The sequence below is a fragment of the Nomascus leucogenys genome, chromosome 10 (assembly GCF_006542625.1).
Source record: "Nomascus leucogenys isolate Asia chromosome 10, Asia_NLE_v1, whole genome shotgun sequence".
NCBI classification, from domain to species: Eukaryota; Metazoa; Chordata; class Mammalia; order Primates; family Hylobatidae; genus Nomascus; species Nomascus leucogenys.
In genome coordinates, this window is record NC_044390.1 from 88,465,800 (window position 1) to 88,492,113 (window position 26,314).

The following is a 26,314-nucleotide window of genomic DNA, read 5'->3' on the forward strand; positions in this document are numbered from 1 at the left end:
CGTTTCCGTCACCTCCTGGGCCTCCTTCCAGCTTTCCAAAAAGCGAGCCAGTCCAAAAAAACAAAGCAAAACTTTGGCTTTTCTCTATGCTTAAAATGTTTCATAATTGGAAAAAAAAAAAAAAAAAAAAACCTTCAGTGGCAATACTACAAACATGACTGAAACCGAAAACACTGGCAGCTACAATAATCCCTTTCCCATTTGGATCAGTAACGTCCCCGACGGGGAAAGCAGGAGCCAGGGGTCTTCCCTACAAAATCTAACAGAACTCACATTATTTTAAAGATGTCTTTTTTATTATTATTATTTTGGTTTTGTTGAGAAAGGGGTCCAATCAGGGAAGAAAACAAATAATAATTCTAAATCTTATTTCTCAGAGCCCAAAACTATTCGGAAATGCTTTCCATCCCATAACCTCCCGGGGAAGGTGGACTCCACTCCATCAGAAAACGAGCATAATTTGCCAGTATAAGGAGCCAAAGCTGGGCGCGGTGGCTCCTGGGATTACGCCTGTAATCCCAGCACTTTCAGAGACTGAGGCGGGCGGATCACCTGAGGTCAGGAGTTCGAGACCAGCCTGGCCTACATGGTGAAACCTCGTCTCTACTAAAAATACAAAAATTAGCCAGGCGTGATGGGACGTGCCTGTAATTCCAGCTACTTGGAAGGTTGAGGCACAAGAATCACTTGAACCCGGGAGGCAGAGGTTGCAGTGAGCTGAGATCATGCCACCGCACTCCAGCCTGAGGGGCAGAGCAAGACCCTGTCTTTAAAAAAAAAAGGGTTGCGGGGGGAGCCAAGGGAGGCCTGAGACCTCAGGAAGAGAAGGTGCATCAGGAAATGATACAGATCCCAGAGGACCTTGAGCCTTGATTTTCTCATCTGTGAAATGGTGCCAGACCTACCTAGAGGGTGGCTATAGAGTTGATCTTCTCCATGGCAGTCCCTAGTACACAGCGTGGCTCAAGGTAATTGTTCCACAATGATCACGTCCTCCCTTCCTTTCTGCACTCCGCTTCCCTGGTCTGGAACATGGAAGGGTTCAGGAGCTGATCTCTGCTGGCCTTCCTCTCAGGCCAGCTTTCCATTTCTGCTTTCTTAGCGGGTATTCCTGGCAAAGCTATCAGGACAGACTGGGCTGACTCCACTCATGGCCACAGGGCCGTGGCACTATCTGTCTGGTTTTCTCTACTTTGTGGATTTACTTACCTGGAAAAAAGTCTCACAAAATATATAGTAATAAAATCACATGGGGACCTTCATTTAACAAAACATGGCCGGTTGTAATGGCTGACAACTGTAATCCCAGCACTTTTGGAGGCCAAGGCGGGAGGATCACTTGAGCCCAAGAGTTCGAGACTAGCCTGGGCAACAAAGCAAGACCCTGTCTCTACAAAAAAAATTAAAAATATTAGCCAGGCGTGGTGGCGCAGGGCTGTATTCCTAGCTACTCAGGAGGCTGAGGCAAGAGGATCTCTTGAGCCTGGGAGGTTGAGGCTGCAGTGAGCCATGATGGCAACACTGCACTCCAGCCTGGGCAACCGAGTGAGATCCCATCTCAAAAACAAACAAAAAGTCACCATAACTGAAAAGAATGGAACTGAATAAAATAAAGACTGTCCCTGAAAATTGTAATGAAATGACCATGAATTGATCCAGGAGGCAATGGGTTTGTTTTGTTGTTGTTGTTGTTTTGTGGGGTTTTTTTTTTTTGACATGGAGTCTCGCTCTGTCACCCAGGCTGGAGTGCAGTCACACTGATCTCGACTCACTGCAGCCTCCACCTCCCAGGTTCAAGCAATTCTCCTACCTCAGCCTCCAGAGCAGCTGGGATTACAGGCGTGCATCACCACACCTGGCTAATTTTTGAATTTTTAGTAGAGACGGGGTTTCACCATATTGGCCAGACTGGTCTTGAACTCCTGACCTTAAGTGATCCACCTGCCTCGGCCTCCCAAAATGCTGTGATTACAGGCGTGAGCCACTGCATCTGGCCAGCAATGGGTTTAAATGGGGAGCCACGATTCTTGTAGAGGGGTAGGTAAGGGTGCAATGAAGGGAATCCCGAAAACCTTGGGTTGGGAAACTGATTCCTGAGTGATTTCAAGAAACCTTTCTTCCATCACCTGCTCTCTCCAAACAGAGTGACAAAAAAATGTCTCATGCCCAGAAGTTCATTAACTGAGGGGCTACGGAGACACGGGAATAGACAAAGTAGCCTTAAGACGCCCTTATGATGGAAACAACCCAAATGTCTATCAATGGACGAATGAATACACAAAATGCGGTCCATCCACACAATGGAATAGTACTGGGCTGTAGAAGCGAATGAAGCACTGACAGCCACTACGGCGTGGATCAGTCTTGAAAGCATGATGCCAAATGAAAGAAGCCAGACACAAAAGTCATATATTACATGATTCTATGAAATGTCCAAAACAGGCAAATCCAGAGAGACAGAAAGTAGGCTGGTGGTTGCCAGGGGCTGTGGGGAGGGGCACTGGGAAGACAGAGTGATAGTTTAATGGGTACAAGGTTTCCTCTGGGGGTGATGAAAATGCTCTGGAACTAGACAGAAGTAGTGGTTGTACAACATTATGAATGTACTAAATACCACTGAATTGTTCACTTTAAAATGGTTAAGTTTAGGCTGGGCATGGTGGCTCACGCCTGTAATCCCAGCACTTTGGGAGGCAGAGGCGGGCGGATCACAAGGTCAAGAGATCAAGACCATCCTGGCCAACATGGTGAAACTCCATCTCTACTAAAAATACAAAAATTAGCTGGGTGTGGTGTCACGTGCCTGTAATCCCAGCTCCTCGGGAGGCTGAGGCAGGAGAATCGCTTGAACCCAGGAGCCAGAGGTTGCAGTGAGCCGAGATCACACCCACTGCACTCCAGCCTGGCGACAGAGTGAGACTCTGTCTCAAAAAAATAAATAAAATAAAATGGTTAAGCTTATATTATGTGAATTTCACCTCCATTTTTTTTCTTTTGAGAAGGTGTCTTGCTTTGTCGCCCAGGCGGGAGTGCAGTGGCACGATCTTGGCTCACTGCAACGTCCACCTCCCGGGTTCAAGTGATTCTCCTGTCTCAGCCTCCCGAGTGGCTGGGATTACTGGCACAAGCTACCAGGCTCGACTAATTTTTATTGTATTTTTAGTGGGGACGGGGTTTCGCTACGTTGGCCAGCCTGATCTTGAACTCCTAACCCCAAGTGATCTACCCGCCTTGGCCTCCCAAAGTGCTGGGATTACAAGCATGAGCCACCGTGCCCGGCCCTCCTCAATTTTTTTTAAAAAGAAGCCCTTATGAATCTCTACTAACAGGTCAGTAAGGTAACAAGCACAGCCTGAAATAAAGTCAATTTCAAAAGGGAAATGCAATTTCCTCAACTGTCAGGAAAGAGACACAGACGCAAGGCTGAGGCTGCAGCAGCACCATGCAGCCAGCCGGCCTGAACCCCATATCCAGGTTCTCTAACCCCATCCAAAGGCAAGAAGTGAGTGGGAAAGCAAAACATGGAAGAAAAATAGCAGTAGGCCAGGCAAAATGGCTATAATCCAATCCCAGCACTTTGGGAGGCTGAGCCTGGAGGATCATTTGAGTCCAGGAGTTCGAGACCAGCCTGGGCAAAATAGTAAGACCCTGTTTCTATAAAGAAATTAAAAATTTAGCCAAGTGTGGTGGCATGCACCTGTAGTCTCATCTGCTCTGGAGGTTGAGGTAGAAGGATCACTTGAGCCCAGGAGTTGGAGGCTACAGTGAGCTATGATAGCACCACCACCCTCCACCCTGAGCAACAGAGCGGGATCCCATCTCAAAAAAAAAAGAAAAAAATGCTGGGCGCGGTAGCTCACGCCTGTAATCCCAACACTTTGGGAGGCTGAGGCAGGCAGATCATCTGAGGTCAGGAGTTCGAGACCAGCCTGGCTAACATGGTGAAACCCCGTTTCTACTAAAAATACAAAAAATAAGCCAGCCGTGCTGGTGTGCACCTGTAACCCCAGCCACTCGGGAGGCTGAGGCAGGAGAATCACTTGAACCCGGGAGGCAGAGGTTGCAGTGAACCGAGATCACGCCACTGCACTCTGGCTCGGGCAATAAGAGCGAAACTCCATCTCAAAGAAAAGAAACAAAACAAAGCAATAAGCAATATAAGACCCTCTGATTTAAAGGAAAATCTGAAATAGCATTTGCCCCAAATCCCCAGGATCAGGAAATGAAATGTTCCCCATAACCACCAGAAGAAAGTATGCTGGGGAGGGAAGAAGATCGCAGGTGACCCTGAGCAAATTACTCAGCCTCTCTGAGCCCTTCCATAAAATGAGTTGATAGAATAATGGTGATTCTGTGGCCCATGTTAAAATTTGAGCCAAAATGCCTTGAAAACAGGCTTTGCCTACCCCACTTGGCCTGGTCCTCTCCCCTGAGAGTGGTGTCCCGCCACTCATCTTCCATCTAGGATGAGGTTCTCAAAGGGGAAACTGCCGGCTACTGCACAAAGTTCCCTGCTAGGTCACCCCACCCTATCTCCTTCCCCTCCTACTCCCATCCAATCTCCCATTTCTGGCCCATCCTCCAAGGCTCTGCACAAATGACAACTCTTTCAGGGAGTCTCCCAGATTCACACCAGTCTGAGGAGATTTCTCCAGAACCCTCAGTGCCCTGTGCTCCTTCGATCGCAACAGCACTGATTCCTTGTGGTGTTTCTCAACAGTGGCACTGCTGGCATTTGGGGGAGGGTGATTCTTTTTTTGTTTTTTGTTTGTTTGTTTGTTTTTTGGGAGGAAGTCTCATTCTTGTGCCCCAGGCTGGAGTGCAATGGTGCGATCTCAGCTCACTGCAACCTCCGCCTTCCAGGTTCAAGCAATTCTCCTGCCTCAGCCTCCCATGTAGATGGGATTACAGGTGTGTGCCACCATGCCCAGCTAATTTTTGTATTTTTAGTAGAGACGGGGTTTCGCCATGTTGGCCAGGCTGGTCTCGAACTCCTGACCTCAGGTGATCCTCCTGCCTCGGCCTCCCAAAGTGCTGGGATTACAAGCGTGAGCCACCACGCCTGGCCAGGGGAGGGTGATTCTTTATGTCGTGGCCCTGGCCTGCCTACAGGACACTTTAGTAGGCATCCCTGACTCCCGCCCACTAAAAGCCAGGAGTGCTTAGCATCATTTTGACAACCAAAAGTCGCCCCCACACTTTCCCAAATCCTTGCCAGAACGGTGGGACTACCCCCGGATGAGAACTAGTGCATTGTTATTAGTGACTATATTTGGCTACCAGCCCACTAGCCACATCTAAGGATGGGCAGTACTACAGACCCTGCATAGAGCTGCATCGGCAAACACTGATGTAGTGAATAAACAAAACAAAACAAACACCTGGGCTCCTCAAGAAGCTCAGAGGAGCCTTGCCAGGGTCTCTGCTCTTGAAGAGGTGCACAAAGGTTCTAAGGCCTGACATGCCTGCACTGGCTGTGTGACCCTGGCCAAGTTACTTAACTTCTCTGAGCCCTTCTATAAAATGGGGCTAAATCCTAGCAACACTGCAGGACTTCTGTAAACCTCAAACTCCTAATATCTACTATGGGGTTAAAATTCCCTACATGGTAGGATTTAGTAGGCATTAAATGAGATAATGCATGTAACACATAGCACAGAATCTGGCAGGCAGCAAGAACTCAATAGATGTTAGTTTTTAATACAGTTATTATTATTATTGTCCAGGGCCAGGTGGCAGCTCATGCCTGTAATCCTAGCACTTTGGGAGACTGAGGTAGGCGGATCGCTTGAGGTGAGGAGTTCAAGACCAGCCTGACCAACACGGTGAAACCCCTTCTCTACTAAAAATACAAAAATTAGCCAGGCATGGTGGTGGTGCCTGTAATCCCAGCTACTAGAGAGGCTGAGGCATGAGAATCGCTTGAACCCGGGAGGCGGAGGTTGCAGTGAGCCAAGATTGTGCCACTGCACTCCACCCTGGGCAACAGAGTGAGACTCCGTCTCAAAATAAATAAATAAATAAATAAGTATTCTTATTATTATCCAAGTTAGGGGCTCATCAAATGATGGCTATTACTCTTCATTACAAAAATATGTTTTGCATCCTCATCACCAATGCCTGCTTCCTCCATAGGAAGGGTGTGTGTCACCAATGCCTGCTTCCTCCATAGGAAGGGTGTATGAGCAGCAATCTGGAAGGGGTATGTGGGGCTTGCCCTAAAGCTGCATTTGCATGGCATGCACACTATTTATTCTGAAACTGCATGTTTTTGTGGAGTGATTAGGGAAGAGGGTGGCTAACTCCCCCAAAGCCCTCCCCTTTTTGCAGCCCCCGCCTCCTCCAAGGAACAAAGGAGCTTATGGGGACATAAAGCCATCATCTTCTCTCTCCTCTGGGGGCAGAGCTAGGGGAGGGGGAGTGGTAAATGGCAGCACAGCTCTAGGGCACCTGAAGTTTCTATCCCCTGCGTGGGGACTCCAAACACCAGGCTGGGGAAGGTAAAAGTTGCCTGTAGGGAGATGGACGCTGCAGGTCCCATCCGGAGGCCAGGTATCCCTCTCTTCCTGATAGCACTGAGACGCCCTCCCCAAAGCTCAGCCTTCTGGGGAGGATTGAAGGGGCTGAGCTGCATCCTGTCCAGCACCAAGTGAGAGTGGCCAGGAGGGTAGGCTGGCAGAGCTGTGAAAGCACCCCACTTCCCCAGCTAGGCAGTGCAGGGGGTGGGGGAAAGCCAGGAAAAGCTCAAGGCTGGGTCGGGTGGCACCCCAGGCACCGAGCCCCAATGCTGAGAGGGGCTGGGTCCAGTGTCCCTGAGAGTCAGGCGGACGCCTCTCCGCATTCACAGCATACTGCAACCCCGAGGTGAATTTAGGTCAGAAGGACCAAGCCTGTGAGGCTCCGGCTGAGAGAAGAGGTGCGGTGGGGGTGGTCAAAGGGCAAACCGAAGACAGCCAAAGGTCCCCTAGGTCCCCACAACTGCTGGCCTAGGGTCCTGCCACCTGGTGTCCAAGCCACCAGGGCCTGGGTTTGCCCCGAGACAGGCAGGCTGCGGGGTGGGGGTGCTCAAAGTCCGCTGGTCCTCTCTCCCCCGGAACGCTCCAGATTTCCCCACCTGTCAAGCGCGAGGGGGTGGGCCTAGGCCGCCTCCACGAACCCTGACGGACCCGGCCCCCGGTGACAGCGGTTCCAAACTCCAGGACCGCCCCTGCAACCCGGACAGGGCGCGGCCCAGCCGAGGAGGCCATCCCGAGGCCCAGGGCGCCCCGAGGACGCGGGGGAAGGGCTGTCGGGGACCGTGTCCCTCCACGTGGCGGGGCGTGGGGAGGCACACGTGGGGTCCCTCAGTGTTGGGAGCCCCAGGCCAGCATCGGGGCTTTGTGTGCCATCCCGGCAGCGGTCCCCCGCCTCGAGAGGGAAACGGAGCGGGCGCCCGGGGCCGCGGCGGCTCCGTCCCTTGCCCCGGGCCCGGCTACCGCCAGCTCACCTGGGCTCCGCGCCGCCGCCGCCTCCCGCGCTCTGCGCCCCCAGCTCGGCTCGGCTCGGCTCGGCTCTGCTTGCTCTGCGCGGCCGCGCGCTCCTCTCCTCTGCCCGGGCGGCGGGCGCGCGGGGGGCGGGGGCGGGAGGAGCCGCCCGGCTCGGCTTGGGCGCGACGCCGCCCCGGGCAGCGCGGGGATTGGCCACGGCCGCGGGAAACCCGAACGCGGAACCGCCCCCGCCCGCCGCGCACCGCCCCCTGCGCGCCCCCGCCGGCTCGGCCCTGCGCCGGGGAGGGGTGGGGAGGCGGGAGCCTGCGAAGACGAAAGTAGCGGCGAGGCGGAGGGCAAGGAGAAGAAAGGGAGGAGACGAAGAACGGGGGAAGAGAGGCCCGGCCGGGAGGATCGGAGGCGGCTGAGAGGAGAGCCTGGAGGGGCGTGGAGCGCGGGAGGGGGCGCCGCAACTTTGTACCCGCTCGCCCGCGGCGCGCACCTGCCCAGGTTCTTCCTGCGGCGCCCTCCGTCGGGCCGCGCAGGCAGCGCTTGCTTTGTTTAGCCAAATGCCGGGGCTGCCGGGCGCCTCCGGGCTGACCCTGGGAAAGTTCCCCAAGCCGGCGAGAACACCCGGGGCATTTCCTAGCGACCCGGCTGCTGTCCTGCGCTAGGATCCGGGCGGTGGATGCGGCCTGGACTTCGGGCCACCACCGACTCGGGGAGCCCCCTTCCGCAGCTGCCTGCCGACTGACCACTTGCTCAGGGCCGGCCCTAAAGGCTGAGGGAAGGCGTTCCTCTCCCATCCCCAGCCCACCTGGATGCACCATTGAAGTTCATTCTGGCTTTTCCAGATGGCTACTTAAATGCTTTTTGTGAAATAGAGCATATTCTTCCCATTCTCCCCTTTTTGGCACCTACTTTGCTGGAGCCTTAAGTGTGCGTTGGGTCCCCCAGCTGGATAACAGCACTGTGCGGGGAAGAGGGGAAACGAAGACCTGGAGGGCTCCCTGAACCGTCCTACGGGGTCCAGCGACCCAGGGGATGTCTCACTGACCCTGCCAAACAGCCAAAAGGGAATCGAGTTGAGAGGAGAGTCGACCTCCAAATTAATAAAAGGTTCAAAGCCCTCTAGTCAACTGTGTGGATTTCCAGCCGGTTCCAATGAGCTTCTCTGGTATTTCTAGGTCATAGGGACACTCACATGCAATGAGCAATGAGAGCTCCACCCCGACTCCCTTTTTTCTTTCTTTCTTTCTTTTCTGAGACAGAGTCTCGCTCTGTCGCCCAGGCTGGAGTGCAGTGACGCGATCTCGGATCACTGCAACCCCCGCCTCCCAGGTTGAAGCAATTCTCTGCCTCAGTCTCCCGAGTAGCTGGGATTACAGGCGCCGGCCACCATACCTGGCTAATTTTTGTATTTTTCGTAGAGACGGGGTTTCACCATGTTGTCCAGGCTAGTCTTGAATTCCTGACCTCGTGATCCAACCGCCTTGGCCTCCCAAAGTGCTGGGATTACAGGTGTGAGCCACCGTGCCCGGCCCACTACTTTTTTTTTTTTTTTTTTTTGAGACAGGGTCTCCCTGTGTTGCCCAGGCTGGAGTGCAGTAGCACGATCACGGCTCGCTGCACCTTCGACCTCCCCAGGCTCAGGTGATCCTCCAGCCTCAGCCTCCTGAATAGCTGGGACTACAGGCACACACCACCACACCTGGCTAATTTTTTCTATTTTTTGTAGAGACAGAGTTCTCCCTGTGTTGCCCAGGCTGGTCTCAAACTCCTGGGCTCAAGTGATCCTCCTGCCTCTGCCTCCCAAAGTGCTGGGATTATAGGCATGAGCCAACACGCTCGGCCATCCACCTCTTCTGATGTTACTCAACATGCATGCATTTGTTGGAAATGGCAAAAACCTGAGGCTGGGCATGGTGGCTCACGCCTATAATCCCAGCACTTTGGGAGGCCCAGGTGGACAGATCACTTGAGGCCAGAAGTTCGAGACTAGCCTGGCCAGCATGGTGAAACCCCATCTCTATCAAAAATACAAAAATTAGCCCAGTGTGGTGGCGGGTGTCTGTAATCCCAGCTACTCAGGAGGCTGAAGCATGAGAATCGCTTGAACCGGGAGGCAGAGAGATCGCACCACTACACTCCAGCCTGGGCGACAGACCAAGACTGTTTCAAAAAAAAAAAAAAAAAAGGCTGGGCACAGTGGCTCACCTATGTAATCCCAGCACTTTGGGAGGCCAAGGTGGGCGGATCACGAAGTCAGGAGTTCGAGTCCAGCCTGACCAACATGGTGAAACCCCGTCTCTACTAAAAAAAAAAAATGCAAAAATTAGCCAGGCATGGTGGTGCGCACCTGTAATCCTAACTACTCAGGAGGCTGAGGCAGGAGAATCGCTTGAAACCGGGAGGCAGAGGTTGCAGTGAGCCGAGATCACACCACTGCACTCCAGCCTGGGCGACAGAGCAAGACTCCATCTCAAAAACAAAACAAAACAAAACAAAAAAACAAAAACACAAAAAAAAAACCCACCTGGGAACAACTTCCTATGTCTTCATCAAAGGAATGGATAAATGAAACTCATTATAGTTGTTTGATGGAATACCATCTAATAGTTAAAAAGGGTGTATTGGATCTGTACTGACATAAGGAAATCCCAAAAACATAATGTTGAGTAAAACAGCAAGTTGCAGAATACAACATGATGCACAATTTGTGTAGATACTGTTCATGGACACATGCTTACATACAAGATTTTTAAAGTCAAAGGGAAGAATATACATTAAATTCATGACAGTCTGCCACAAACAAGGAAAAAAGCACAGAACGGGGCAGGGCGCATACGGAATGTTGTAAAGTTTTATTCCTTTTAGTACTTATAAATGGCTGTGAGGCAAATGGCAAACTTAGCAACAGTCAATTCTGAATGGGGGATGCATAGTCCCGTATTTTTCTATATTCTCATATTTTCTCCCCCCGCAAAAAAATATGTGTCAGGGCTGGTGGAGATTATCTGGGGCACTTTAAGGCAGGGTCAGCAAACTTTGTTAAGAGCCAAATAGTAAATATTTTAGGCTTTGCAAGCCATAGGCTCTGTAATGCAGCTACTCAACCCTGCCATCCTAGCAGCCACAGGAAATAGTAAATGAATGCATGCGGCAGTGTTCCAATAAAACTTTATTTACAGACACTGAAAACTGAATTTCATATAATTTTCATAAGTCACAAAATATTACTGTTTTGGTTTTTATTTAACCATTGAAAAATGTGAAAGGCCAGGTGCAGTGGCTTACACCTACATGCGTGATTACAATCTCAGCATTTTGGGAGGCCGAGAGGGGAGGATCACTTGAGCCTAGAAGTTTGAGACCAGCCTGGACAACATGGCAAGACCCATCTTGACAAAAAGAAAAAAGAAAAACGCAAAAACCATGCTTAGGCCATAAAAAACAGGTGGCATGACAGATTTAGCCTATGGGCAATACATAGTTTGGCAACCCTGCTTTACTAAGGTAACCAAAATAGATTTGGGTATCCTTTCCTGTTACTGGTTGTCTTTTCCTGGTACTTGTTAAACAATTCTGTATGTTTACATCATGTTACTAAATTGCCTAGGTTTTATTAGAACACTGTAGCTCACACAGGCAGAAACTTAGATATACACACAGCTCTGTAAACTTAAAAGCCAATTAAGTAAGAAAGGTTGGGAAGTGCCCCTACAAATCCAAACCCTAGCTCAAGAGTTGCTTCTCCTGATAGTTTCCTGAAATGCTGTGCGCCAGGCCCTCCCTGCCCTCTCCTCTCTCTGATGTCTTAAAGCAAGGACTGTACCATTTATTTGATGCTCAGCCACCTCCCTTCCTTCTTTATTCCTTCATTTTTCACTCTTGTGTTTTGACTTGCCAGTAGACCTATATCTTCCTGGCGTCTAGGCAGGTACCACATCTGAAACCTTTGTATACTCTCCGCATTGTGGGTGACAGCAATGACCCTGAAGTCAGATAGATTTTGTTCACATTCCAGTTTCACTAGTTACCAGCTCTGTGGCCTCGGGCAAATGACTTGATCTCTCCCAATTTGGTTTCGTCAGCTGTCAAATGGGGATAATAATAGTAACTAGCTCACAGGTTTCCCATGAGGTTTAAATCTAACGATGTATATATGTAAAGATGCTAGCTCTGTGCTTGGTACATAAGTCTTCAATGATGCTAACTAATTAAAATTAGCACAGAGCTAAAATTCCCATCAATGTATGTGCCTTCCTTATGAAAGTGAATTAGAACAAGACAGAAACATCACAGTTGCAATTCTTCTTTTTTTTTTTGAGACGGAGTTTTGCTCTTGTTGCCTGGTCTCACAGTTGCAATTCTTCTAAGAATCATCCCACTGCCAGGCGCAGTGGCTCACACCTGTAATCTCAGCACTTTGGGAGACTGAGGTGGGTAGATCACCTGAGGTCAGGAGTTTGAGACCAGCCTGACCAACATGGAGAAACCCCGTCTCTCCTAAAAATACAAAATTAGCCAGGCATGGTGGCGCATGCCTGTAATCCCAGCTACTTGGGAGGCTGAGGCAGGAGAATCGCTTGAACCTAGGAGGCAGGGGTTGCAGTGAGCCAAGATCACGTCATTGCACTCCAGCCTGGGCGACAAGAGCTAAACTCCGTCTCAAAAAAAAAAAACATCCCACTTAAGGAAACCATTTTCTTCTTAGAAATATGAAAATAAGAATTTGCTTTGTTTTTTGGATTTTTCTCCTCCAAGAACACCAGAAAATTCTATTCTAGGCAAACAGATCTTGTTGTCCTGACAACAGATTGCCAAGAAAATAAGTAAACAAAGCATCTGAATCATATTTTTACAGAAAACTTGAAGAGTACAGGGGAGGGGCTGGAAGCAAGAGTGTAAAATTACCTCACCCCCCCAGGACAGCACTGTAATTTCCTGCGGGGGTTTCATCCTTCCTTTCTGAACCGTGTGCCACTCGTGTTGCTCACTGGAATGTTCCACCTCCCAAACCTTGAACATCCAGATGCAGACAGCAGGATTCATCACACCAATGTACTGGGAAAGGAAAAGAAATCTGGGGACCCCAAACTCACTAAGCTAAAGGGAAAAGTCAAGCTGGGAATTGGGTCATGCAAACCTGCCTCCCATTTTGGTTCCTAAATAAGGTGGCTACAAAGATGAAAAGCGACACACCTCCCTCACATTTTGCCCACAAGGAAATTCCTGGTGGTCCCCAAGATCTTTACCCTAAAGCAGTTCTGTTGAAGTTCTCCAAGGCAATGCAAATGGATAGCTTATCTTCACAGGTGCGGGGGACATAGGACAGAACTCAAAGTCATCCCTCTACTCACCTGAGACAAATGCATATCTGATTGCTTCCTCGGCCCTATCTTCTGTGTTATCTTATATAAAAATTCAGATTCACCAAGCCAGGCAAAGGGATGAATGACTATTTTTCCCCTACCCACTCTCACATGAAAACTGTGTATTTCTCAATATCCTGCCCTTTCCCCTTTAAATACTGAAGCCCTCAAAATCATTTTCGGAGAAAGGCATACACCTATCTCCCAGGCAGTTCCTTAACTTTGGCAAGTAAGCCTCCTAAAATGATTGAGACTTGCCTCGGTCATTTTCTTTGATTTACAGCACTTGTTGAACTTTTTTTTCCCATTCACCAGGACAGTAGAAAAACATTGTCACTAGCTAGGCATGGTGGCGGGCACCTGTAATCCCAGCTACTTAGGAGGCTGAGTCAGGAGAATCACTTGAACCCAGGAGGCGTAGGTTGCAATGAGCCGAGATCGCGCCACTGCATTCTAGCCTGAGGGACAGAGCCAGATTCTGTCTCAAAAAAAAAGAAAGAAAAATGCTGTAGGGCTGGGCACAGTGGCTCATGCCTGTAATCCCAGCACTTTGGGAGGCCAAGGCAGGGGATCACTTGACGTCAGGAGTCTGAGACCAGCCTGGTCAACATGGTGAAACCCTGTCTCTGCTAAAAAATTCAAAAATTAGCCAGGTATGTTAGTGCGTGCCTGTTATCCCAGCTACTCAGGAAGCCGAGGCACGAGAATCGCTTGGACCCCGGAGGAGGAGGTTGCAGTGAGCTGAGATCGTGCCACTGCACTCCAGCCTGGGCCACAGAGCGAGACTCCGTCTCAGAAAAAAAAAAAAAAGAAAAGAAAAAGAAAAGGAGAAAAATGCTGTCAAGTCAGGCTCACAGGCACGGGCATGCAGTCCCAGCTACTTGGGAGGCTGAGGTGAGAGGATCACTTGAGCCTCAGATTTCAAGGCCAGCCTGGGCAACATAGCAAAACTATCTCTAAAACGAAAAGAAAAATGCTGTCAGAAAGAAGAAGATCTTGAGAAGTTTCCCTTCAACAGGCAGTGAGATTACTAGTCCCAAACATAAACAACATCATAGAAGGAGAAGTGATGGAGGCACAGGTGAGGAAGCTTTTCATTTGTCTCAGCATACATCTTCAAGGAAAAAAAAATGGCCGGGCATGGTGGCTCACACCTGTAATCCCAGCACTTTGGGAGGCCAACACGGGCGGATCACCTGAGGTCAGGAGTTCTAGACCAGCCTGAGCAACATGGAAAAACCCTGTCTCTACTAAAAATACAAAATTAGCCAGGCGTGGTGGCACATGCCTGTAATCCTAGGCTGAGGCAGGAGAATCACTTGAACCTGGGAGGCGGAGGTTGCAGTGAACCAAGATCACGCCATGGCACTCCAGCCTGGGCAACAAGAGCAAAACTCAGTCTCAAAAAAAAGAAAAAGAAACAGGAAAAAAAAAAAGCCAGTGTAACCACCCAAAAATATTAGGACCAAATTTAAAACACTTTGAACAAGTAGAAATATTCAGAGTATGGAGGTGAATACGAAGGCAGCCTGGTGATGAGAGAAAGAGCCTGGGCTGTGGAGCCCGTCACACCTGGGGCTGAATCCTGATTCTGGTCCTCACCAAGGTAGGGGCTGGGTCAGGCTCAACCTCCAGGGCCCGCTTTCCTGCCTGTAAAAAAGGGGTGATGTTTAGCTCACAAGCATTAGAGATGGTATGTGTGAAAGTACGTAGCAGTGTCTGGCCCATATTGGGCACTACATAAATAACAACTAATATTATTGTTTATGTGTTCAACAAACTGAAAAACAATGTTCACAAAAACAGGACAGTACTTTTCAAAATTCTAAGGGTAGGCCCAGCTCTGGAACCTATCAGCTGTGTGGCCTTGAGCAAGTGACTTAACCCCCTTATGCCTCCATCCTATCCTGTTCAATGGAATTCATGCTATTGCTAACTCTTGGAATTACTGTGAAGATTAAATGTGTTAATATAGCTAAGAACTTAAAACAGGGCACTCGGCTGCTGGGTAGAGTTCCCACCGTGCCACCAAGTCAGAACACCTTTTTCCTTCTCTCCCTTAGAGGATATATCCTGAAGATCTCTGGTATAGACCTGAATGCTGCTGCTTAAAAAGCTTCAATTCCGGCCAGGTGCGGTGGCTCATGCCCGTAATCCCAGCACTTTGGGAGGCCGAGGTTGGTAGATCATGAGGTCAGGAGTTCAAGACCAGCCTGGCCAAGATGGTGAAACCCTATCTCTACTAAAAATACAAAAATTAGCCAGGCATGGTGGCAGGTGCCTGTAGTCCCATCTACTCGGGAGGCCGAGGCAGGAGAATCGCTTAAACCTGGGAGGCAGAGGTTGAAGTAAGCCAAGATTGTGCCATTGCACTCCAGCCTGGGCAATAGAGTGAGACTCCATGTCAAGAAAAAGAAAAAAAAGAAAAAGTTTCAATTCCCTCTTCATTTAACCCTTTCCCCATTTAACCAGATGATCAATTCTTATACCCTTAAACCACTGATCATCACATCATTATGAAATTATTGATTCCTTTTTTTTCCCCCCACCAAATGCTCTATCAGGAGAAAAGCCAGTTAGCTGTCACCCCGACAGTTCTGAGTTTTGGGATCACAAATGTCTCTACTTTTCATTCAACCCACTCTTCCATCAGGGAGGAGACAAGCCCCTCAGTCAATAAATCTAAGTCACAGATAGCAGGAGACCCCAGACCCCTTCTATTAGCTTTGGATTTAGGCCCTGTCTCCCTGCTAGGGTGAAGTTGCCATCAGCTGAGAGCCGCTCTGGGCAGGCTGACTTTTCAGGTGTGCAAACTGTGTAGGGCTGTAGGCTCAGAAGGGCCCTATATTTGTTTAAGGATCTGCCGTTGCCGTTTTGAAATTATTTTATGTATTTTTAATTTTTTTATTTTGTTTTTTTTTTGAGACGGAGTCTTTCCCTGTCGCCCAGGCTGGAGTGCAGTGGTGCAATCTCGCTCACTGCAACCTCCACCTCCTGGGTTCAAGCGATTCTCCTGCCCCAGCCTCCCGAGTAGTTGGGATTACAGGTGCATACCTCCATGCCCAGATAATTTTTGCATTTTTATTAGAGATGGGGGTTTCACCATGTTGGTCAGGCTGGTCTCGAACTTCTGACCTCGTGATCCACCCACCTCAGCCTCCCAAAGTGCTGGGATTACAGGCATGAGCCACCGCGCCCAGCCTGTATTTATTTTTTTTGAGACAGGATCTCACTCTGTCACCCCAGACTGGAGTGCAGTGGTGCAATCTCAGCTCACTGCAACCTCTGCCTCCTGGGTTCAAGCGATTCTCCTGCCTCAGCCTCCCAAGTAGCTGGGATTACAGGCGCCCACCACCATGCCCAGCTAATTTTTGTGTTTTTAGTAGAGATGGGGTTTCACCATGTTGCAAAGGCTGGTCTTGAAACCCTGACCTTAGGAGATCTGCCCACCTCAGCCTCCCAAAGTGCTGGGATTACAGGTGTGACACACACTCGGCCTTTGAAATTTTTACTTTTTAATAGAGGCCTCACATTTTTAGTTTGCAATGGATTCCATGAGTTGCATAGCTGGTCCTGGTCAGGCGTGATGACATCAAGCTTTTATGTTGGTATCTGTGGGGTCACCTGACCCCATTTCTTCAACCTTCTGCTGAGGCAGAGTAGCTAAGGCCACTTCTTAAATTGAAAGCCTCTTACTTTAAATACATTAATCAAAAATGACATCAGATGAAAAAATATACTTGAAAGAATAAAAAAGGAACTGATAATAGTTATCTCCTAAGAGGAAGTAGTAATTTTTTTCTTTTTCTTGAGATGGAGTTAAGCTCTTGTCACCCAGGCTGGAGTGCAATGGCGTGATCTCGGCTTACTGCAAACTCTGCCTCCTAGGTTCAAGCGATTCTCCTGCCTCAGCCTCCTGAGTAGTTGGGACTACAGGCGCCCGCCACCACACCCAGCTAATTTTTTTATTTTTAGTAGAGACGGGTTTCACCACGTTAGACAGGCTGGTCTCAAACTCCTAACCTCAGGTGATCCACCCGTCTTGGCCTCCCAAAGTGCTGGGATTACAGGCGGAAGAATTACTTTTTACTACATAGCCTTTAATATTACTCAATGTTTACCATCTCTATAGATAACCTTTCAAATGAATTTAAGGAAAGATTTTCAACCAACATACCAATTAGTCTCTCCGCCAAGTCTCTTGTTTCCAGAGCAGCTGTCTTTGGCCAGCAAATGTACCGTAATGGACACAACTGTTTTACACTGCTTCAAAGAGCCCTGAAGAGAAATTACAGAAAGTTTTTCTGATGGGAAATTTAACAGAGAAAGAACCAATAACAGGAGCTGCAAAATTTAGTTGGTTCCCTGTTGCTTTATTAAGACTATTTGGGACGGGCACGGTGGCTCAGGCCTGTAATTCCAGCACTTTGGGAGGCCGAGGCAGGTGAATCACCTGAGGTCAGGAATTTGAGACCAACTTGGTCAACATGGTGAAACCCCATCTCTACTAAAAATACAAAAATTAGCCAGGCGTGGTGGTGCATGCCTGTAGTCTCAGCTACTCGGGAGGCTGAGGCAGGAGACTCCCTTGACCCAGGTGGATGTTGCAGTGAGTGAAGATCACGCCACTGCACTCCAGCCTGGGCAACAGAGCAAGGCTCCATCTAAAAAAAAAACAAACAAAAAACAAAAAAACAACTATTTGGATATAGCTGCTGCTTTGGACTTGAAACAATGGCATTTTACTGTGAACACTCAAGAATAAGAAATTCATGAACAGAAAAAGCAATTAACTGGCTCCTGCTTACTTGCAGGGTTAAGAAATGTAAACTATAATACATTGTATATTTGGTGATAGCATCTCACACCTCTGAGCTTTGGACCCTTTCTTATTTATTTATTTATTTATTTTTTGAGACAGTCTTGCTCTGTTGCCAGGCTGGAGTGCAGTGGTGCGATCTCGGCTCACTGCAACTTCCACCTCCCAGGTTCAAGCGATGCTCCTGCCCCAGCCTCCCGAGTAGCTGGGATTACAGGCATGCACCACTGTGCCCAGCTAATTTTTGTATTTTTTTTTTTAGTAGAGACAGGGTTTCACCATGTTGGCCAGGCTGGTCTCCATCTCCTGACCTCGTGATCTGCCCGCCTCGGCCTCCCAAACTGCTGGGATTACAGGAGTGAGCCACCGCGGCCGGCCCCCTTAATTTATAATCACCTTACTCATGATGAATTCCTGGACTTAATTTATCATCATCCCTCATTTATAGAGTTAAATATAGAAAAAAACAAAAACAAAAACAAAACAAACAAAAAAAAAACGTGCCCATGCAGAATATGTAAGAAAGCCAACACCTAGAATGGGACTGAAAAATGCTCCTGGTCATTGGTCCAAAAACCATGAAAAAATCTTTTCCTTCTTAATCTCCAGCCGGGGGCCAACAAGTACTCGTGAGCAGCCACGGGAACCACAAGCACTGGTTCAGTCCAACAAGGCAGGGAGGCCTCAGAAGAAAGTCCAAGCCTCATCCAGACCTGCACTGGCCACCCTGGAGAGATCCACCAATTCCAGGAAGAGCTCTTGTCTGAGAATAGGAGCTAAATGAATTTACATAATGATGGAGTGTGTACAATTTCTAATCAAGATATTGGCAATTTTGCCCAGAGAGAACATAATCTGAGATGCCTGCACTAACTTGTTAGGAAAATACCCACTTATTAACAAAAAGTTGGTGTCCTTTGCTACCAAAAGGGAAGAAAAGGGGAATAAAACAAATACGTAGTTACTAGCAACAAAATAAGACAAACTAATCAGAATGCTGTTTATTGACAAGATAGGGTGTCACAAATACATCATTTATAGGGAGAGAGGGGACATGAACAAGTCCAAAATCTTATACTCTGCACAGCAGCCCAGCAGGGATGTCCTCTCTAGAGATGGTTTATCAAGGGTACCCCGTGAGAGGGCAGCTCCTGATGCAGCTGCCGGAAGAGCATCGCACACCGATTCCTCTCCTGGGTCTTCCCCAGGGTATGGTAGAGTCTGGCCTGGAAGTAAACGACGTCCCTGATTCGCTCTTTGCAGTCAACCTTTGCAAAATAGTTCTTGGCTTCATTGAGGTTCTCAATGGCGGCCTCCAGAGCTGATGGAAAGGGGAAAATAACACACACATTTAACTCAACACTTCACATATAGTTTTCAAAACTTGGTATTTAGTTTTATTTGTTCAACAAGTACCAGAAGATTCTTTTATATTCTCCATTCTTTGAGAGAGAAAAAACAAACCACTAGGGTGAGGTTTTCAAAAAGGTCTTTAAGACTGGGTGCAGTGGCTCATGCCTGTAATCCCAGCACTTTGGGAGGCCGAGGCAGGTGGATCACCTGAGGTCAGGAGTTCGACACCAGCCTGGCCAACATGGTGAAACCTCATCTCTACTAAAAATACAAAAATTAGCCAGGTGTGGTGGTGGGCACCTGTAATCCCAGCTACTTGGGAGGCTGAGGCAGGAGAGTCACTTGAACCCGGGAGGCAGAGGTTGCAGTGAGCCGAGATTATGCCACTGCACTCCAGCCTGGGCGACAGAGTGAGACGCTATCTCAAAAAAAAAAAAAAAAAAAAAAAAAAAAAGGCCGGGCGCAGTGGCTCACACCTATAATCCCAGCACTTTGGGAGGCTGAGGTGGGCAGATCACAAGGTCAGGAGTTCAAGATCAGCCTGACCAACATGGAGAAAGCCCTACTAAAAATACAAAAATTAGCCAGTCATGGTGGTGTGCGCCTGTATATATTCAGGAGGCTGAGGCAGAATTGCTTGAACCCGGAAGGAGGAGGTTGCAGTAAGCCGAGATCGCGCCACCGCACTCCAGCCTGAACTACAGAGTGACACTTTGTCTCAAAAAAAAAAAAAAAAAAGGTCTTTAACTGCCTACTTCTAGCCTGGTACTTGGCTCTATAAGGTTAAAATAACCATTCACTTGTCCTCAATCTTTCTGCCAAGCATGCATGTGAAAGCACTTTAAATGCTGCATGAAATTTTAATATATATTTGTGAACACTCAGAACTTAAATGCTGTCCCAAATTTAATGTCTTTTCTTCTTCTGGGTCCTAAACTTTCAGTGCTTTCTGGGATAGCATTGCCTAACAGTCTTCATACAGCTTCCTACCTTCTGCTTTCTTCGGCTGATCATAGGAGGCTGCTGAAGCCACCTGGCACTTGGCCACTAAGAACATGGCACGACCTTTGTCCAGGATAGCCCCATCAGCCAAGATGGGCTCGATGGCCATGTGGAGAAGACTTAAGGCCTGTTCTGGGATTCCAAGAATAAGCTGAAAAAGAAACATCATGGCATTGTACATACCCAAACCCACTGCCCTTCACCAGGAAGGGTTTCGTTTCTGGCAGTTCTCTCCTGAATGGCTATCTCTGGCTTACCTTTTACCTGACATGTACTACATTAAAACAGGAACCACATTCCTAGAAAACACATGTGACAATCTGATTTCAGACTATGACAAATATAGCAGGGGGTGGTTATTCACACTATGGAAAGGTTCCTGTCTTTACAAAAAGATCCAGCATTAATATCCTTTAGCTTGGTGATTCTGAGGGGTTGAACTAGGTGGGAGAAAGGTAACAATTCAGAAAATAACTCAAAAGAATAGAGCAAAAGAAACAAGAGATTCCGGTTGGTGTTAGTATGTTAAAAAAAAAAGAGAGAGAGAGAGAGAATTAAAATGGTACACTAGAGCTGGGCACAGTGGCTCATGCCTATAATCCCAACACTTTGGGAGCATGAGGCAGGAAGATCACTTAAGGCCATGAGTTCAAGACCAGCCTGGGCAACACAGCAAGACCCTGTCTCAAAAAACAAATTTAAAACAATTAGCTGGGCATGGTTGCATGTGCCTGTAGTCCCAGTTACTCAGGAGGCTGAGACAGGAGAATCACTTGAGCCCAGGAAGTCAAGGTTGCAGTGAGCCACAATCGTGCCACTGCACTCCAGCCTGGGCAGCAGAGCAAGACCTTGTCTCAAAATAAAATAAAACTAGAAAACATCTACTTAACACACAAGAAAGCAGTAATGGAGGAACTGAGGGACAAAAAAGATATGACATATAGAAAACAAGGCAGGCGCAGTGACTCATGTCTGTAATCCCAGCACTTTGGGAGGTGCAGGCGGGCAGATCACTTGAGATCAGGGGTTCGAGACCAGCCTGGCCAACGTGGTGAAATCCTGTCTTTACTAAAAATATGAAAATTAGCCAGGCATAGTGGCATGCACCTGTAATCTCAGCTACTTGGATGGCTGAGACAGGAGGTAATGGATGCAGTGAGCAGAGATCACACCACTGCACTCCAGCCTGGGTGACAGAGACAGACTCCATCTCAAAAAAAAAAAAAAAATCAAATTAGAAGTAATGACATTAAATGTAAATGAGTTAAACTCTCTAATTAAAAGGCAGAAATTGTCAGAATAAACTTTTTTAAAAAGTGTCCACTGTATGCTGTCTATAAGAGACTCACTTTAGATTAAAAGACACAAATCGTATTTTAAAAATTAGTCAGGCATGATGGTGCTCTCCTGTAGTCTGAGCTACTTGGGAGACTGAGGTGGGAGGATCCCATCAGCCCAGGAGTTCAAGGTTACAGTGAGCTATGATTGCAGCACTGCACTCCAGCCTGGACGACTGAGTGAGACTCTAAAAAAATAAAATAAAGACACAAATAAGCTGAAAGTAAAAGGATAGAAAAATACTCCATGCAAACAATAACCAAAAGAAAGCTGGAGTGCCTATATGAGTATCATACAATATAGAGTTTAAGTTAAAAACCGTTACAAGAGACAAGGAAAAGGGAGGACATTATATACTCATGAAACAGTCAATTCATCAAGATACAACAATTATAAACAAACCAAACAACAGTGCTCCAAAGCATATGATGCAAAAACTGACAGAATTGAAGGGAGAAATAGACAATTCAACAATAATAGGCCAGGCACAGTATCTCACGCCTGTAATCCCTGCACTTTGGGAAGCTGAGGCAGGTGGATCTCTTGAGACCAGGAGTTTGAGACCGGCCTGGGTAACATGGCAAAATACAAAAAATCAGCTAGTTATGGTAAGGCACACCTGTAATCCCAGATGCTCAGAAGAGTGAGGTGGGAGGATCACTTGAGCTCGGGCAGTTGAGGGTGCAGTGAGCCATGATTGTGCCATGGTATTCTAGCCTGGGCAACAGAGTGAGACTCAGTCTCAAACAAAATAAAACAAAAACCACAATAATAGTTGGGGAGCTCAATATCCCACCTTTCAATCACAGATAGCAAAATTAGAAGATCGGCAAGGAAAGAGAAGACTTGAATGACACTACAAATGAACTGGCCCTAACATATATATATAAAGCATGCCACCCAATGATACATCAGAATACAAATTATTCTCAAGTGCATATGGAACATTTTCCAGGACAGACTGTGTTGGGCCACAAAATAACACTCAATAATTTTAAGAAGAATGAAATCATACAAAGAATCTCCTCTGATCACATGAAATCAAAAATCAGTAACAGAAGGAAACTAGAAAATTCACAAATATGTGGAAATTAACATACTCTTAAATAACCAATGTGTCAAAGAATAAATCACAAGAGAAATTAGAAATGCAATGAGGTGTATAAAAATACCACAGACTGGCTGGGCGCGGTGGCTCATGCCTGTAATCCTAGCACTCTGGGAGGCCGAGGCAGGTGGATCACCTGAGGGCAGGAGTTCTAGACCAGCCTGGCCAACATGATGAAAGCCCATCTCTACTAAAAATACAAATATTACCGGGGTAGCCAGCCAGAGCGGCTCACACCTGTAATCCCAGCACTTTGGGAGGCCGAGGCAGGCGGATCACGAGGTCAGGAGATTGAGACCATCCTAACACGATGAAACCCCATCTCTACTAAAAATACAAAAAAAAAAAAAAAAAAAAATTAGCCCGGTGTGGTGGCACATGCCTGTAGTTCCAGCTACTCAGGAGGCTGAGGCAGAAGAATCGCTTGAGCCCAGGAGGCAGAGGATGCAGTGAGCTGAGATCGCGCCACCGCACTCCAGCCTAGGCGACAGAGCAAGACTCCGTCTCAAAAAAAATTACCCTAGTGTGGTGGTGTGCATCTGTAATCCCAGCTACTTGGGAGGCTGAGGCAGGAGAATTGCTTGAACTCAGGAGGCGGAGGTTGCAGTGAGCCAAGATTGTGCCACTGCACTCCAACGTGGGTGACAGAGCAAGCCTCTGTCTCAAAAAAAAAAAAAAAAAAATACACAGACTCTCATTTATGAAATTTGTGGGATAAAGTACAAATTTATGAAATATAGTTCTCAAGGAAATTTATAACTATAAAGGCCTACATTACAAAAGAAGGAAGATCTCAAATCAATAAGCAAATCTTCCACCTTAAGAAACTAGAAAAAGAGGCTGGGCGTGGTGGTTCCCGCCTGTAATCCTAGCACTTTGGGAGGCTGAGGCGGGTGAATCACCTGAGGTCAGGAGTTCGAGGCCAGCCTGGCCAACATGGCGAAACCCCATCTCTATTAAAATTACAAAAATCAGCCAGGCATGGTAGCATGCGCCTGCAATCCCAGCTACAAGGGAGGCTGAGGTAGAATTGCTTGAACCTGGGAGGCGGAGGTTGCAGAGAGCTAAGATTGCACCATTGCACTCCAGCCTCGGTGACAAGAGCTAAACTCCATCTCAAAAAAAAAAAAAAGAAAGAAACTAGAAAATGAAAAGCAAACTAGACCTAAAGCTAACTAATAGAACCAAGGAAAAAATAAGGATTAAAGTGGAGATAAACAAAATGGAGACTAAGAGAACAACACAGAGAATCAATAAAACCAAAAGTTGGTTCTTTGAAGAGATCAATAAAATTGATAAACTGTTAGACTGACCAAGAAAAAAAAGGGAGAAGACTCAAATGACTGAAGTCAGGGATGACAGTGGGGACTTTACTAACAACCTTACAAAAGTAAAATGGATTATACAAGAATACCATGAACAATTCTATGCAAGAAATTAGATAAACTACGTAAAGTGAACAAATTCCTAGAAAGACCAAACTACTAAAATTGACTCAAGAAACAGGAAATCTGAATAGACCTGTAACAACTAAAGAGACTGAATTAGTAACCAAAAAAACTTCCAACAAAGAAAAGCCCAGGGCCAGACTGCTTCACTGGTGAATTTTACCAAACTTTTAAAGAATTAACACCAATCCTTCTCAAATTCTTCCCAAAAAAAGGAGAGAAGAGAATACTTTCTAACTCATTTTGTGGGGCCACTATTACCCTAATACTAAAGCCAAAGAAAGATATCACAAGAAAACTACAGATCAACATCCTTTATGAATACAGATGCAAAAATTCTCAACAAAATACTTGCAAACCAAATCCAACAGCACGTTAAAAGGCACATACACTATGACCATGTGAAATTTATTCCAGGAATGCAAGGTAGTTCAATACACAAATATATAAATAAAATGAAAGAAAAAATCGGGGCTGGGCGCAGTGGCTCACGCCTGTAATCCCAGTACCTTGCGAGGCAGAGGTGGGTGGATCACGAGGCCAGGAGTTCGAGACCAGCCTGGCCAACATGGCAAAATCCTGTCTCTACTAACATACAAAAATTAGCCGGGTGTGGTGGTGCACACCTGTGATCCCAGCTACTTGGGAGGCTGAGGCACAAGAACTGCTTGAATCTGGGAGACAGAAGTTGCAGTGAGCCAAGACTGCACCACTGTACTCCAGCCTGGGCAACAGTGACACCCTGTCTCAAAAACAAACAAACAAAAACCCATATGATCAAATCAATCAATGCAGAAAAAATATTTGACAAAATCCAATAACTTTTCATGAAAAAAACACTAAATAAACTAGGAACAGAGGGAACTTCCTCAACCTCTATAAAAAACCCACAGTTAGCATGATATTTGATGATGAAAGACTGAAAGCTTTCCCCCTACAGGAACAAAATAAGGACATACACTTTTTTTTTTTTTTTTGAGAGGGAGTCTCGCTGTTGCCCAACCGGTAGTGCAGTGGCATGATCTCGGTTCACTGCAACCTCCACCTCCTGGGTTCAAGTGATTCTCAGTCCTCAGCCTACCTAGTAGCTGGGATTACAGGTATGAACCACCACTACCCTCAGCTAATTTTTCTATTTTTAGTAGAGACGGGGTTTCACCATGTCGTCCAGGCTGGTCTCGAACTCCTGGCCTTAAGTAATCTGCCTCGGCCTCAAAAAGTGCTGGGATTACAGGTGTGAGATACCGAGCCAAGACACACACTTTTGCCACATTTATTCATCATGTATTGCAAGTTTTACTCAAAGCATTTAAGCAAGAAAAAGAAATGCAGGGCATCTAAGTGGGAATGGATGAGGCAAAACTGTCTCTATTTGCAGATGACATGATCTTATACATACAAAACCATAAAAAAAATCCCCAAAACCTGTTACAGGTAATAAGTTTGGCAAAGTTACAGGATATAAGATCAATATAAGCTAGCAATGAGCAATCCAAAAATAAATGTTTAAAAAAATTTCATTTAAATTACCATCAAAAAGAATAAAATACTTAGGAATAAATTTAACCAAGGAAGTGAAAGACTTATATACAGAAAGCTACAAAACATTGTTGAAGTAAGTTAAAGATCCAAATAAAAGGAAAGACATCCTGTGTTCATGGGTTGGAAGAGAATAGCATTAAGATGGCAATGTTCTCCAAACTGACCTACAGATTCAAATACAAGCCCTATCAAAATTACAACTACCGCCGGGCACGGTGGCTCACGCTTGTAATCCCAGCACTTTGGGAGGCCAAGGCGGGCGGATCACGAGGTCAGGAGATCGAGACCACGGTGAAACCCCGTCTCTACTAAAAGTACAAAAAAATTAGCCGGGCGTGGTGGCGGGCGCCTGTAGTCCCAGCTACGTGGAGAGGCTGAGGCAGGAGAATGGTGTGAACCCGGGAGGCAGAGCTTGCAGTGAGCCAAGATCGCGCCACTGCACTCCAGCCTGGATGAGAGAGTGAGACTCTGTCTCAAAAAAAAAAAAAAAAAAAAATCAAAATTACAACTACCGTTTTTGCAGAAATGAAATAGCTAATTCTAAAATCAACATATAATTGCAAGGGATGCTGAATAGCCAAAACAATCCTGAAAAAGAACAAAGAAGACTCCCACTTCCTGATTTCAAAACTTACTACAAAGCTATAGTAATCAAAACAATGTGGTACTGGCATAAGGGTAACATATAGATCAAGGGCATAGAATTGAGAGTCCAAAAATAAACCTACATATCTACGATCAATTGTTTTCTTTTTTTCTTTGATCAACTGGTTTTTAACAGGGGTGCCAAAACCATTAAATGGGGAAAGAGGAGTCTTCAACAAATGGTGCTAGAATAACCTATATCTGCATGCAGAAGAATA

General features: G+C 46.9%; 2 protein-coding genes across 8 annotated transcripts in view; both read right to left on the minus strand.

The window, feature by feature from the left end:
* The window catches only part of CAMKK2 (calcium/calmodulin dependent protein kinase kinase 2), a 57,638-nt gene extending 50,036 nt beyond the window's left edge, over nt 1-7,602 (minus strand). For all 5 annotated transcript variants that reach the window (XM_030821520.1, XM_030821519.1, XM_030821518.1 and 2 more), the window contains exon 1: nt 7,487-7,602. The gene's annotated coding sequence lies outside the window, so the exon portion shown is untranslated. The remainder of the gene's footprint in view (nt 1-7,486) is intronic.
* An 11,034-nt stretch (nt 7,603-18,636) lies between these two features.
* Nucleotides 18,637-26,314, minus strand: part of ANAPC5 (anaphase promoting complex subunit 5) — a 46,513-nt gene continuing 38,835 nt past the window's right edge. For 2 of the 3 annotated variants that reach the window (XM_003280302.2, XM_004089458.3), the window contains exons 16-17: nt 20,004-20,166; nt 18,647-18,981 (exon numbers count right to left, since the gene is read on the minus strand). In XM_003280302.2, the coding sequence (XP_003280350.1) occupies nt 18,770-18,981; nt 20,004-20,166 (375 nt within the window). In that variant the 3' untranslated portion in view covers nt 18,647-18,769. Of the gene's footprint in view, nt 18,982-20,003; nt 20,167-26,314 lie in introns of all 3 variants that reach the window. The other variant, XR_004032074.1, reaches the window with a different exon arrangement.